The 14,790-nt window shown below is 49.5% G+C and overlaps 2 protein-coding genes across 4 annotated transcripts in view; one reads left to right on the forward strand and one right to left on the reverse strand.

Moving 5' to 3' along the window:
- Window positions 1-940, reverse strand: part of LOC103655617 (delta(3,5)-Delta(2,4)-dienoyl-CoA isomerase, peroxisomal-like) — a 36,895-nt gene extending 35,955 nt beyond the window's left edge. The window contains exon 1 of the mRNA XM_020551895.1: window positions 872-940. Within this exon, the coding sequence (XP_020407484.1) occupies window positions 872-940 (69 nt within the window). The remainder of the gene's footprint in view (window positions 1-871) is intronic.
- Window positions 941-1,950: 1,010 nt separating this feature from the next.
- On the forward strand, window positions 1,951-13,144 carry LOC100274524 (uncharacterized). 3 transcript variants are annotated; one of them, XM_020551392.3, is made up of 4 exons: window positions 1,952-2,479; window positions 3,681-3,829; window positions 4,347-4,397; window positions 12,733-13,111. In XM_020551392.3, exons 1-3 carry the CDS (start codon window positions 2,294-2,296, stop codon window positions 4,393-4,395), a joined length of 384 nt encoding a protein of 127 aa, XP_020406981.1. In that variant the 5' UTR covers window positions 1,952-2,293; the 3' UTR covers window positions 4,396-4,397; window positions 12,733-13,111. The 3 variants fall into 3 exon arrangements, with proteins under 3 accessions (XP_008676888.1, XP_020406981.1, NP_001142353.1); NM_001148881.1 differs by having other exon boundaries at window positions 2,078-2,479; window positions 4,347-4,443; window positions 12,733-13,144; XM_008678666.3 differs by lacking the exon at window positions 4,347-4,397 and having other exon boundaries at window positions 1,951-2,479.
- The last annotated feature ends 1,646 nt before the right edge of the window (window positions 13,145-14,790 follow it).

A 14,790-nucleotide genomic window follows, 5' to 3' on the forward strand; every position in this document is an offset into this window, starting at 1 on the left:
CGGTGTAACAACGGGGCAACGGCTACTTCGGCGCCAACGGCTACCTGCGGACGCATTAAATGCGCGCCAACGCGCGCAGAAGTCAGGCACGCCCATGCTGGCGCACCAGACACTCTACAGTACATGTCCGGTGCGCCACCGGACATCCAGGCGGGCCCAGAAGTCAGAGCTCCAACGGTCGGAACCCAACGGTTTTGGTGACGTGGCTGGCGCACCAGACATGTCCGGTGTGCACCGGACTGTCCGGTGCACCATACGACAGTCAACCCCACCAAACGGCTAGTTTGGTGGTTGGGGCTATAAATACCCCCAACCACCCACCATTCATGGCATCCAAGTTTCCCACTTCTCAACCACTTACAAGAGCTAGGTATTCAATTCTAGACACACCCAAGTGATCAAATCCTCTCCAATTCCACACAAGGCTTTAGTGATTAGCAAGAGAGATTTGCCGTGTTCTTTTGAGCTCTTGCGCTTGGATTGCTTCTTTTCTTTCTCACTTGTTCTTGTGATCAAAACTCCATTGTAATCAAGGCAAGAGGCACCAATTGTGTGGTGGCCCTTGCGGGGAAGTTTTGTTCCCGGTTTTGATTTGAGAAGAGAAGCTCACTCGGTCCGAGGGACCGTTTGAGAGAGGGTAAGGGTTGAAAGAGACCCGGCCTTTGTGGCCTCCTCAATGGGGAGTAGGTTTGCAAGAACCGAACCTCGGTAAAACAAATCCGCGTGTCACACTCTTCATTTGCTTGCGATTTGTTTTGCGCCCTCTCTCTCTCTCTCGGACTCATTATTATTTCTAACGCTAACCCGGCTTGTAGTTGTGTTTATATTTGTAAATTTCAGTTTCGCCCTATTCACCCCCCCTCTAGGCGACTATCACTAGGGTTTCAAACCCCGCGCGGAGCTCCGCGTCGGATGCATCACGATCGCCGCCGCTTGCCATCCGTGGTGGGTTGATGTGGCGTGCGGCTACTACCTGCCTCTCGCGGCCTCGCTTCTGCTGGTTGCGGGATAAAAGGCAGCGGGTGATTTGTCGCCACGCTCTGCTCGCTCTTGTTCTTGTTTTTGGATCTCGGTGACATCTAAGGTAAGCGGAGGCGGATAGGGATAATCATCTTCTGACTTACTAGATATGTACCCGTGCGTTGCCACGGAAGTAAAAAAATAGTATAAAACATATATACGAAACGACAAGCATGGCGTATGCGGAGGGGAGGCGGGGGCACGGCGGGTGGCAGCCGCATGGCGCATTGCGTAGGTTTTTGCGATGGGGCGCACGTTGTGGTAGAGCCATCGTGGTGGAGGAGGTCGCGGAGTCGTCGGCGCAAATGTCATGGAGCTACAATAGCAGTTTACGGAGGTTGCAGAGGTCGTGTGCCCCCGCCTCCCCTCTCCGCGCGTGCCCCCGCCTCCGCGAAACATCCGCGACATCGACGCCGACTCCGCGCACATGGAGCTCCGACTCCATGAAACCCCCGCCCACCTGCGTCGGATAGCCAACCTCTGCACGCGACCTCCGCAACCTCCGTAAACTACTATTGTAGCTCCATGACATTTGTGTCGACGACTCCACGACCTCCTCCACCACGATGGCTCTACCACATCGTGTGCCCCATCGCAAAAACCTACACAATGCGCCATGCGGCTCCCACCCGTCGTGCCCTCGCCTCCCCTCCGCATACGTCATGCTTGTCGTTTCGTATATATGTTTTATTTATACTATTTTTTACTTCCGTGACAACACACGTGCACATATCTAGTATATCTTATTTAAGCAAATATACAAACCGTAGCTTGTTCTGTATTACCGATGCCCCGTTGATCCACAAATACCAGCCTCCGCCCCCGCGCTAGCCACTCCTTCAAACAGGCCGAAACAGAGCCCGGCCCACGAGAGCCCAGAATCACTCGCCTCCCTCCATCTCTGACCCAGTCCTCCCTGACCGCCTGACGACGTCGTGTTTTCTTCCTTCCCCGGTCTCATTCCACGCGCCCGCTCCTCTTCGCCCTCGTCTTCCTCCATCCCACGGTCCCACCTGTCCCTCTCACCGCCTCGTTATTTTTTCGCCCCCATCTTTGAACGCCGGGACTCCAACTCCACCGTTCCTCCCTCTTCGTTCCCTCCGATCCCGCCCCTATAAATCCAGTCGCCTCAGCCGCCACAGCGGGCCGCAAGCACGTAACCACACAGCTCACTGCTGCTCCCGTCTTCCCGTGTCCTGTCGTGCTCCCGTCGCCGGGGGCGGAAGGGTTCGCGAGGCCGGCGGGCGGTTAGGGATTTCTCCGGAGTCCCGCGATGGCGAAGCTGTACGTGCAGGCGTTCCCGCCCGCGGATCTGAACAAGAACACCGAGTGGTTCATGTATCCGGGCGTCTGGACGACCTACATCCTCATTGTCTTCTTCTCCTGGCTCCTCGTCCTCTCCGTCTTCGGCTGCACCCCTGGCACCGCGTGGACCGTCGTCAACCTCTTCCACTTCGCGGTAACCGCCTCTTCCGTTCCTTCCCAAGTCCCAAGCCTCCCCTCCCGCCTCGTATGTGCGTGCGGGGTTCCCATTTGCTGCTGAATTGTGACCCTGGGTGACTTTATGGATCTGAACTCTTCGAGTGGTTGTTACAAATGCTTAGGTCCGCCCAACTTAGGCATTAATCCGGCGATGCTATCTACATATGAAGCTTGCTCCGTGCTCACTCAATTGGACTCCTGGGACAGCCAAAATATAGGAGTTAGTTTAGGTGCGTCACCTGGCAGAATTACTTCACCAAATTGTGCGTAAAGGTGAACATTGGCACGTAGCTTTGTGAATTTTTAGGTACTTTAGCATTCGAGTTTAGTTAGTTCTGTTCAGAGTGGTGATCATATAATTAAAGACAGAACCATTCTTTTTTTGTGTAAATCAATTGAGTGAAAATGCACTTCATGCGTAAAATGATCAACATTGGTTGAAGCATATCTTTTGCAAACAAAGTCCGTAAATTCGTAATCTCTGAAGGCCAAATCACACAAATATCAGCATTTATGATGTTGCTACATATTTTGTTAGCCTGCCTAGTAGCCTGCCTTGTTTCGAAACTTTCAAATATGTGCAAATTGTTCATTAGAATATTAACAATAACATTGCAAATTGTTCTCTCACTTTGTTAGCATATAAGCCTTGTTTCGAAACTTTCAAATATGTGCAAATTGTTCATTAGAATATTAACAATAACATTGCAAATTGTTCTCTCACTTTGTTAGCATATAGGTGTTTAAGGGTATGTTTGGTTTGGCTTTTGGTTGTGTCTTTTTGCCCCCAAAAGCCTAAAGTCAAAGCAAAGGACTAATCTAGCCAACATTTTTTTTCCAAAGTCGACTTTCTCATGGTGTAAATTTGAAAGCACCTCTGGACCTACTATTAGCGGCTTTTGGATGCAAGAACTTTACAATATATATGAAAGAACTTTTAGTGGCTTCCATCAAACGGCTTTTAGCTTTTTTACAGCTCACAGTACACAACAACTTTTTTCACAGCTCACAGCCTAGCCAAACATATCGTAAATATTCCCTATCTTCATTTAAAGTGAAAAAAAGCAGAGGGGACATATTTGGTTTCTTGAATTTTCATGTACTATCTATTAAACATTTCTCTAAGCAACTTTGTCCAGATAACACTTGCCATCTGGAATGTGAATCTTATTTTTCAGATCACATACCACTTTTTCCATTGGAAGAAAGGAACACCTTTTGCTGATGACCAGGGAATGTACAACGCATTGACTTGGTGGGAGCAAATGGATAATGGCAAACAGCTTACTCGTAATAGGAAGTTCCTCATTGTTGTTCCTGTTGTCCTGTAAGTGCTGCCCATCGTATCTCTGTTCAATTTCATTTTCATTCTCTATGGCTATGTTTAGGAGAAATATTATGTGATAGATACACTCAAAATGTTTGCTGACCCACAACACAATACCATGAGAGATATTTGAAACCGCTTAATGTTTATTTATATAGGATATGGTTAAGTTCTGTTAATATTGAATGACAGGTGTAGTTTCTTTCAGTTAAATTAGATCATGCAAATATCTATCCTGTTTTTCACAGCCCAATCTGTGTTCATTTTTTTTTCTTTTTCTTAACTATTGAATTGTCTGCACACATCCCTGATGTAGTTGTTTTTGTGATAGTTGACTGAATAGGAATATTCCATAATCCTCCATAGCATCTTGATCTGTATATCAATCCACTACTTGTCCTTTTTCCTAAAGAAAAAAAAATCTGCAGTTGCTGCAGCTATATGCTATTTCTCTATCCATTCAGAACTATTCGATTGCTCAGATTTTTAATGTGAACTGTAATCTGTATGAACCCAGGTTTATATTTGATGCGGCCCCCTCTGGAGGGCCTCTTTGGCGACCGTAGAGGTGAGAGGAGGAGGAGGAGGCTAGAACCAGGGATAGATCTGAGAGGGTAAGAACTGTGGCTAGGTAGGCGGGCGTCGTCACCGCGGCTGGCAGCTTGCCGAGCCACGATGATCGAGATAGTCCCGCCCAACTGCAGGGAGACTTTATTCCTCGATGATCCTAATACAAACTACGGGTCTGCCTTTATAGTATGAGGCGACCCTTCAAAAGGAACTAAATAACTGAAACTGGAAGTAAACTAATGCATATCCTTTATTCTGGAAACAAACTAATGCATATCTCCCTGTAATAAAAACTTGCCTACTAACCCGATTGCTAGCCACTTTTCTGATCACTTTCCTTGTTTGATTCTGCTGCTGGATCCTGGCGCCTGCGCCTCTGGTACTTGCAGCCTACAAATGCATCAGTAACATTTCTCCCCTCCGCAAGAAACAGCTCGTCCGCGAGCTTAAAAAAAGGATACTTCTGTGTGAAGTCTTCCAATTGCTCCCAAGAGGCATCTGATGCTGGCCGACCCACCCAATGGACTAAGAGTTCCCAAACTCCTCGATTCAGCCGAGCCTTGAGGACCTTGTCTGGAGTTGGAATGACTCTGCCATGCAGAATTTCCGGTAATGGGACGATGGCAGTTGGTGCTGTGCCTTCAAACTTTTTTAACAAGGATACATGGAAGACGTCGTGGATCCGGGCCCGTGCTGGCAGCTGCAACTTATAAGAGACTTTCCCAATGCGACTTGTTACCTGGTATGGCCCAAAGAAGCGAGGACCCAATTTCGACGGAGCAGCCGCGGTGACACCCACAGCTGTTCGCTGTTGTAAACGGAGCCAGACCCAATCGCCCTCTTGGAATTCGACCTCTCGTCGTGACTGATCTTGATATGTTTTCATCACAAGTTGTGCCTGTACCAGCCTTTCCTTGATTTCAGTCAGAAATTCATCTCGTTCCTGGAGCTGCTGATCGACCGCTGCCACCTTTGCGACACCAGGATGGTAAGCTAACAATGTTGGAGGCTCTCGGCCATAAACTACCCGAAAGGGAGAACATTTGAGAGCGGAGTGGTACGAAGTGTTGTAACAAAATTCTGCCCATGGTAACCACTGTAACCAAGTTCTTGGACGGTCGCCGGCTAGGCAGCGAAGATACATGATAATGATCCGATTGACCACTTCCGATTGGCCATCAGATTGAGGATGAAAGGCTGAACTCATGTGCAGTTTTACCCCAGCTAAGCGAAACAGCTCGGTCCAAAAAGCACTAGTGAAAACCGTGTCCCGATCACTAACAATGGAGCAAGGAAAACCATGAAGCCGGACAATGCCATCAAAGAAGGCCTTGGCGACTGAGGCTGCTGTGTATGGGTGGCCTAATGGGATGAAGTGCGCCATTTTGGAAAATCTGTCCACCACTGTGAGAATTACTGATTTACCGCCCACCTTGGAAAAACCTTCCACAAAATCCATGGAAATATCACTCCAAATGCCTGCTGGAATTGGTAATGGTTGCAGTAGCCCGGCAGGATGTAAGTGGACTGATTTGTTGCGTTGACATACGGAGCAGCCCTTCACATATTCTCTGATTCGTTGGAGGGCATGAGCATTATAAAATGTAGCCCGCCAACGGTGCACTGTCTTCTCCACACCTTCATGCGCCCCATCATGGGCATCGGCCAAGAGGAGTGGCCACATAGCTGATGCATCTGGGACGAAGATCTTGCCTTTAAACAGCAGCAACCCATCTACTTCAGTCCAGTCTTCTTTGGCTGTTCCTGCTTCCAACTGAGCACGGATAGCCTGCACCTGGGAATTAGTGGCCGCCTCATCTCGCAAGTTGTCAAACAGCGAGAATATGGGAAGTGATATGCTGTGCACAGTGCCCATTGGTTCTTCCCGCCGAGATAAAGCATCTGCAGCACCATTCAATTTGCCCGGACGATATTCAACAGTCAAATCATAGCCAAATAATTTACTGACCCATGTGTGTTGGGGAATGGTGGAGAGCCGCTGGTCCAAGATGAACTTCAAACTGTAATGATCCGTCCTGACTGTAAATGCACGTCCCCAGAGATATGGGCGCCAGTTGCGGACGACTTTTACCAACCCGATCAATTCCCGCTCATAAGCGGGCAATTTCTGGTGATGGGGCGCAACTGCCCGGCTGAAGAAGGCAATCGCACCATCACCTTGATGGAGCACAGCGCCGAACCCTGCTCCTGAGGCATCGCAGTCCACCATGAAGCGCTTGGAGAAGTCCGGCATTTGGAGGAGTGGTGCTGTCATCAATGAATGTTTAAGTTGTAGGAAGGCTGCATCCGCAGCGTCCGACCACCGAAAGGCCTCTTTCTTCAAGAGGGCTGTTAGCGGGGCAGCCACCTCGCCATAGCCAGCGATGAATTTGCGGTAGTAGCCGGTGAGGCCAAGGAAGCCCCGCAGCGCCCGGAGAGACTGCGGGCGAGGCCATGCCTCCACCGCCTCGACCTTTGCGGGATCCATGGCGACGCCGGCCTTGGAAATGATGTGTCCTAGATAAGACACTGTTTCTTCCCCGAAGAAACACTTGGAGCGCTTCAGGAATAACTTGTTGTCGCGTAGGACTTGGAAGACCTGTTTCACATGCTGCAAATGTTCTGCCCATGTCTTGCTGAAAATCAGTATGTCATCAAAAAAGACCAGGACAAACTTCCGAATATAAGCTTTGAGGACGTCATTCATCAAGGACTGAAAGGTGGAGGGTGCGTTGGTCAACCCAAAGGGCATGACGAGGAACTCAAATTTCCCGCGGTGTGTGCGGAAAGCTGTCTTGTTGATGTCGTCCGGACTCATGCGAACTTGATGATATCCGCTGCGGAGGTCAAGCTTGGTGAAGAACCTCGCACCTCGGAGTTCATCCAACAGTTCATCCACTACTGGGATAGGAAAGGAGTCCTTTACCGTTTTGCTGTTGAGCTCACGGTAGTCGATGCAGAATCGCCATGACCCATCCGATTTCCGGACCAGGAGAACCGGGGAGGAGTATGCCGATGAGCATTCCCGGATGATGCCTTGCTGCAGCATAGCCTCGCATTGTTTCTCGATCTCATCCTTCAGCAGCTGCGGGTAACGATATGGTTTGACCGCAACTGGTGTTGTACCTGGCAGAAGTGTGATGCGATGGTCATGGCGTCGAGGGGGTGGAAGGCCGCGCGGTTCGTCGAAGATGTCGGTGAAGGTGTCGAGCAGGGTCGTCAGGAGATCCCTTGTGACGGCCAGTGCAGCGAGCTGCGGCCGAGGGCCACCGATTCCGGACCAGCGGACAGCCCGTTCCTTGTGCCAGAACGCCATGGTGAGGTCGGCGAAGTTCCACAAGATCGGCCCCAGGGTACGCAGCCATTGTACCCCGAGGACGACGTCGAAGCCATCCATCGCGAGTGTGTAGCAGGAGATGTCGAAGGTGTCCTTGTCGATGGAGATGGCCACCTGGCGGCATACGCCCGCGCTGGGGACACGATCGCCGTTCGCCACCTTGACGGAGAGGCCGGACCGACGTTCCACCATGAGCCCCAGCTTGGACACCAGTCCCTCCTGGATGAAGGTATGAGTCGATCCCGAGTCCACCAAGGCGACCAGGGAGACTCCGTTGATGACGACTGGGAGTTTCATCGTGTTGCCCACGTCGATCCCTGTTAAGGCGTGCAGGGAGATCCCCAGCTCTTCTTGGACGGACTCCGCGTCGGCGTCGTCGTCCATCTCAATGAGGAAAACGCCCTTGCCTGCACACTTGTGGTCTGTCGTATATTTCTCGGTGCAGTGATAGCACTCACCATTGGCGCGCTTGGCTGCCAGCTCCTCTGACGAGAGTCGCTTCATGCGAGGTCGTGGTGCACCCCCCTGCTTGGACGTGGTCGCCGGAGGGAGGGCCTTCGAGGACGATCGGCCCGCTGGTAGTGCAGCGTGGGTAAGCCGACGCTCGTGAGCCCGGGCCAAGCTCATGGCTGTTTGGAGGTTCGGTGGTCGCTTCAGCTCGACCTCCGTTCGCAAGGGTTCCCCCAGGCCTGCAGTAAAGAGCTCGACCTGCTGGTGCGGCGTGACGTCTTGCGCGCGACACAGGAGCTGAGAGAACTGTCGCTGGTAGTCCTCCACGGTGCCGGTGCGATACAAGTCCTTCAGCTCTGCCAGGCTATTGTGTCGCAGCGGAGGCCCGAACCGCATGTTGATGTACTTGGCAAAGCGGCGCCACGGCACCAGGCCGTAGTCGAGCTCGAAGCCGAAGTACCAATCCAGTGCTGCACCGTCCAAGTGCAGGGACGCCACCCATACTCGGTCATCGTCGAGTGTGCGCATCCCCCTAAAATAAGTTTCACACTTGTTGAGCCATGGGAGGGGATCGGATTCACCGTCGAACGATGGAAACTTCAGTTTGGGCCGTTGATTGTGATCCTCGTAGCGATCACGGTCGTAGAAATCGTCCCGCCGACGCCGGTCCCGGCCCTCTGGTCGCCAGTTGCGGCGCCGTTGGAAAGCGCCCCGAGCGGAATCGCGCCCACCGCGCCGGTCCTCTTGACGGAAGTCCCCACTGCGCCTGTCTTCCGGACGGAAGTCCTCCCGTCCAGCGCCCCGCCGGCCCTTGGAGATGCGGCGGTCCTCCCGCCAATCGGTGTTGAGGGAGTCGTCGGTGGCGCTGCCGTCGTTGTCATCAGAAGGCGCCCCCGTGGCGCGACGTCGATCGTGGAGACGACGGTCGAGCGGCAAGGGGGATCCATCAGACTCCTGGAGAAGATCCGCGTCGATCTTGGCGGCGCCCCCCTTGTCAGTGTGATCGCCGCCCGCGCTCTGCTGGGTGCCGTGAAGGCCGGCCGCGGTATCGGTCCCCGGCAGGACGAGCTGCTCCATACGCGCGAGCCGTTGATCGTGCAGCGCCATGTGCGTGTTGAGCGTGGAGACTTGGGCGAGCAGGCGGTCCAGCTTCTCGTCAATGGAATCCTCAGGAACGTCCCCCATGGAGCCGGACAGAGGTGTCGATGCTCCACTGGTCTGTGATACCAAATTGATGCGGCCCCCTCTGGAGGGCCTCTTTGGCGACCGTAGAGGTGAGAGGAGGAGGAGGCTAGAACCAGGGATAGATCTGAGAGGGTAAGAACTGTGGCTAGGTAGGCGGGCGTCGTCACCGTGGCTGGCAGCTTGCCGAGCCACGATGATCGAGATAGTCCCGCCCAACTGCAGGGAGACTTTATTCCTCGATGATCCTAATACAAACTACGGGTCTGCCTTTATAGTATGAGGCGACCCTTCAAAAGGAACTAAATAACTGAAACTGGAAGTAAACTAATGCATATCCTTTATTCTGGAAACAAACTAATGCATATCTCCCTGTAATAAAAACTTGCCTACTAACCCGATTGCTAGCCACTTTTCTGATCACTTTCCTTGTTTGATTATGCTGCTGGATCCTGGCGCCTGCGCCTCTGGTACTTGCAGCCTACAAATGCATCAGTAACAATATTCTTATATTTCAGTTCATTTGAGACCACGATTGTGGGAAAATATCACTGTTTACCACCCTGTTAGGTCAATGACCATTACTAATCACTGAAACGGTGAAACCATAATCTGTGTGACTTTGGACTAGTCAATAGTATATTGTATTTCAGAAATGCAAATGAATCCACTATTGTGTGAGATCTCACTGTTTATCCTCACCAACTGTGTTGTTTGAGGTTTGACATATGGTCCATAACCCCTATCCTTGTTTTGTAGAAAATAAAAACTTTTGTGTGTAATCTTTGACTCCATTAAAACTCGACCTGCATGGGTAAGACGCCCCCACATCCTTGTATTAAGAAGAAGACCTCACACAAGTCGAGAAAGCCCTAGAACCCCTGTGACCTATACACAGCGGCACCATAGCTCATGTGAGAACGACCGGTACCGGGCCTTAGACCTGTGCTTTGGCGTGGGACAGATGAGAGGATTTTTTTAACCACAACCTGAAATTCGCTCTCACGTGGAATCAATCACAGGATCTGAGGAGTGCTACTTAGACCACCTAACCAACTCAGCTAGAGGCTCTTTCGCAACCTTTGAGTCCATTGGTGTGCAATTTCTTTGGACACATTAGTTTCTTATTTGTATATCCTCATCTATTTATTAAATGAAATCTGCTATTAAGAGACTTTATGTAGGTAGCCGTGCTCCCTGATATTCGAGGGCCTGTTTGTAGAGCTCCAGGTCCTTGATTCTTTGATGGAGTGATTCTGGTGGGTGAGTGGAGTGGGGAGCAGGTGAGAATCAATTCTAGAATGATTCTCGTGGAGATTGAATAGGTAGCAGTGAGGAGGGTGTTTTTTTAGCTCCCAGCTTCTAGTGCAAATGGAGAAGTGATTGATGTTTACTCTTTATCAGAATCTGTACAGATTTTACTGTTTGCCTTGGTTGAGTGATTCTCGCATAGAAGCTGCTCCAAGGAGCGTGCCAAATGGCCCATGAATGTTATCCCTGACAGAAACAAAAGAAGGTTAGTCAGACACCACATAGTAGTGACTTGGCCGCGGTTATATAGGAACTAGGAAACCATCTGTTTATTTAGGTAGCTTACTTGACTTATTTAAGAACATTACTGTACAAATAAATTATAGAGAAAATTGTGTAGTGTAAGGTATTACCTTTTTATGCATATGAATATATGACTTCTATCATGGTTCTCAAGGAATGAAATGAAAACATGATCACAAATCTAATCCTCTTTGATGATCATGTCAGAGAAATAGGTACAATTTTGCCCTTTGGAAACTAAATACTCTTTGTATAGCTTTTGCGCAGATAGTCAAGACAGTTCCTGTGAAAGATATGACTTATGAGCTTGCCTTTTTTGTGCTTGGTAATGCGATCTAGGGTTGGAAACGAGCCGAGCTCGGCTTGACTCAATCACATTGCGAGCAGGAAGATTAGGCTCGACTCAGGGTCAGGCTCGCAAGCCGCCACACTAAGTCTCATTTAGAGCATAAATTGTATATTTTCGTTGTATATAAAATAAAAAAACATGTATAAAAAATTCAGCAACATATTTTAAACTATATCTAGTGTTGGGTCCATAAAAAATAAGAAAACAATTCAATAACATAATAATGTAATAGTGTAAGTGTAACAACATAGCACCATATCATTAGGCCGGCTCGTGAGCTGGCTTGGGCTCACTGTTTGAGCGAGCCACAAAAGTAGGTTTGACTCGGGCTCATTCAGGCTCGTGAGCCTTTCTGAGCCCGAGCAAGTCCGAGCCGGCTGACGAGCCTCGAGCTTTTTTTCCAGCCCTAGTGCGATCTAGTTGATTGTGTTACAACATTACTCTATCCTCACAAAAAAATAGTGCAATCTGTCCCTTTAATGGCTTCAGTAGTTCAATACGAATACCTGATGGAAAGCTGGAATAGCGCTTTCTTTTGATAATTGAAGACATTTTAATGCCATTTGATGGCACCATGCACTTAGATTTCAGGAATATTGCCCCTGCTTGCTGCTAAGAGGAAAATAGCCTTTCTTTTATTAATTAGGAAGTTAACGTTAAATGGTACTACACCCGTTCTCGAATATTTGTCGCTCGTTAGTTCATATCTGAACTAAACGACGACAAAAAAGAACAGAGGGAGTATATTATAGTGTAAGCAATCAAATGTTCACTTCAGAGGTGGATCTTGACCAAACAATTAGGAGGGTCTGGTCTAGCTAAATTAAACTATAATAACCATGAACAATACTAAAATTATTGTTTATTTACTATTTAGTGGAGAATTAGTTGACAGGGGAGCATGGCCCACCTTGGTCTGAACTAAGCTCCGCCTCCAATTCACTTTGTTTAGAAGCCACTGCCACGCCTTATGGTGAATGTGGGATAAACCTTGAACGTTGCCATGTAGGTGGTAGAGCACCTTTTCTAGATGTAGCATGGACATTAGAGTTTGTCTTGGGTATATGATGTGTACAATTGGATGCCTTACCTTCCATTTGCATAGCATAATTGTGTTCACGGTAGTGCAATGCTGCAGTATTTTTTCAGATATTTGTCAGCCTGTACACATTGCTGACTGTTCATTATCCTGAGTGTGTTCTGACTGTAGAGCTGTAGTGCAATTAATATAGACTGATCTTTCATGTGACTTCTGCGTTCGTCACTCCATCAGGCTCACATGGTATATAGTGAACATGCATGATGCACTAGCTAATCCTAAAAAAAGTTAACTGCTTTTCATGCCTTATTCGTTACTACTCGTATGCTAAAGCAATGAGCGGCAGAACTGCACTATTTTTATCCATTATTCGCAGAAAGATACTAACTGTAGCTTGCTTCCTCCCCACATTTTCTTGACAGGTATCTGATAGCTCTGCACACCACAGACTACCAACAACCTATGCTCTTCCTCAATACCCTTGCCGTCAGTGTGCTTGTGGTCGCGAAACTACCGAATATGCACAAGGTCCGGATTTTCGGAATAAATGCCGAGAACTGAGCAACGTCATCCTTCGCCAGACATTTACCCTATATGCGCTTTTCAGAACGGTTTTGTGTGTTCCCCCCCCCTTCTAGTGCCTTTAGTTGGGCTCATCAGAGCACCAGTGTTGAAAAAGTTGTTAGCAGGATGGGCCTTGGTCGCTGTATAGAGAGATGCTCGGAGGCGTGCTGTACATCTGATGTGCACGGATTCTGTACACTCTTAATGTTGCTATATATACGGTTTGTTGCAAGCATCTGTCGGTTGCTATATGTACAGTGTGGTTCTTGCAGAGCGATGTGTTTCCTCGGCTACCGTAATGCCAAGATAGCAGCAGTACAGCACTGGCTGGTGCCTGTGGACAGGCGATGATGGATTGAGGGGCAAGATTATTACAAACAGTTTTGCACGGACCGTCCGATACACATTTCTTGGCGGGAAAAACTGTTTGCTTGCCTGACATTTGGCATGAACCGACCGTACGAAGATGAACTATCAGATGAAGTCAACGGAGGTCCGTCCATCCGCCTCCATGGTAAAAGTCATCACTAAACCAGTTACCATCAGATGGCACTGCAGCTTCCTCGCAGATGAAGTCGAGCAGAGCGGCGCACGCCACGCGGGGTAAATACAGCGACATCCACTGCGCAGCATCCAAGTCGGTAATACAGCGACATCCACTGCGCAGCGTCCAAGTCGCACGCAGACACCTGCAGCAGATGGTCCGTGGACCTTGCTAGTCCGCTGGTACGGACCGCTGTTTCGGCGGCCTTGTACATACACAAAACAAAACAGTATCACGTAAAGAATCGCGTGCCGACGACGGTGAGCCTGTCCCTGTCGTCTTTTGAGCCCGGCCGGCCGCCCGCTGGCTCACGCTTCTCAGCCGTCAGCCGTCACTAGCAAATTTTTTTCCCTTGTCCGCGAGTGGGTGCGGATGACGGCTAGAACAAACTTGCCACGACCTTTCTTTACTGTACCTGGCATGCTTCCCATCAGCTGCCGTCAGCCGAGTTGGTCTACAGTGCGAGCATGAAACAATGTTTCTTTTTTGGCGAAGAGTGCGCTTCGGTGTATTTGCTGTTCTCTCTCTCTCTGAATCCAGAGTGCCAGACACAAACGCGCAACATCGTTCGCAGCATGGCTGAAACATCGATTCGAGAATATATATACTTAGCTAGAGGATCTTCAACCACAGACTGCACCGCGAGTGATGGCTCTCTGCTGACTCCAGAGGTTCCGTGATTTGTACTGTTCCAGCCAGCCATTTGTTGCCATCATATGACCGCGAACATGCTTACATGTGGAGATAAGTGGCATGCACGCGCGCCGGCACATCTTCATGCACGCCGGTCCTTCCTGATAGAAACAACACTGCCCCGCTCCGCGTCACATTAGCTTAGTACCCAGCCTTCCCGCCGAGCAATATGCATCAGACATCCTCGAACATGACACGGTGTGTCGTTTCGCTCCTTAAACTAAACAGATGGTGCTGGAACTTACCGGTCTATCTAAAACCGTCCAAAATCGGGTTTGCTCAGGCCAGATATCGACGTGTTGTGCTACATTAGAGCCACTCACTCACTCACTTGGGTCTTTAAACTTGGCATATTGTGTCCCTTTGATCCTCCAACTTTAATTAGTGCGCATTCAAACGTGGCACGCCGCGTCTGCATCCGGTTTGAGCAAACCAGGTTTTTCACGGGCCGACCAAGCTACATGGCATGTTTTCCTGGTTTCCTGAGTTCGAGGACGTGCCCAATTGATACACAGCGTGCCAAGTTCAAGGACCGCTGCTGCATTTTACTTCTTCCCGCCATATGATTGTCGTGTTCATGCATGCTTGCAATCTATTACAAGTTAATCGGGTGTCGTCCGGTTTGAGTTCTGCTATTTCTGTGTTTCAGATGCTCGCACAATTTGTTTTGCAACGAAAA

Source organism: Zea mays, chromosome 4 (genome assembly GCF_902167145.1).
Source record: "Zea mays cultivar B73 chromosome 4, Zm-B73-REFERENCE-NAM-5.0, whole genome shotgun sequence".
Lineage (NCBI taxonomy): Eukaryota > Viridiplantae > Streptophyta > Magnoliopsida > Poales > Poaceae > Zea > Zea mays.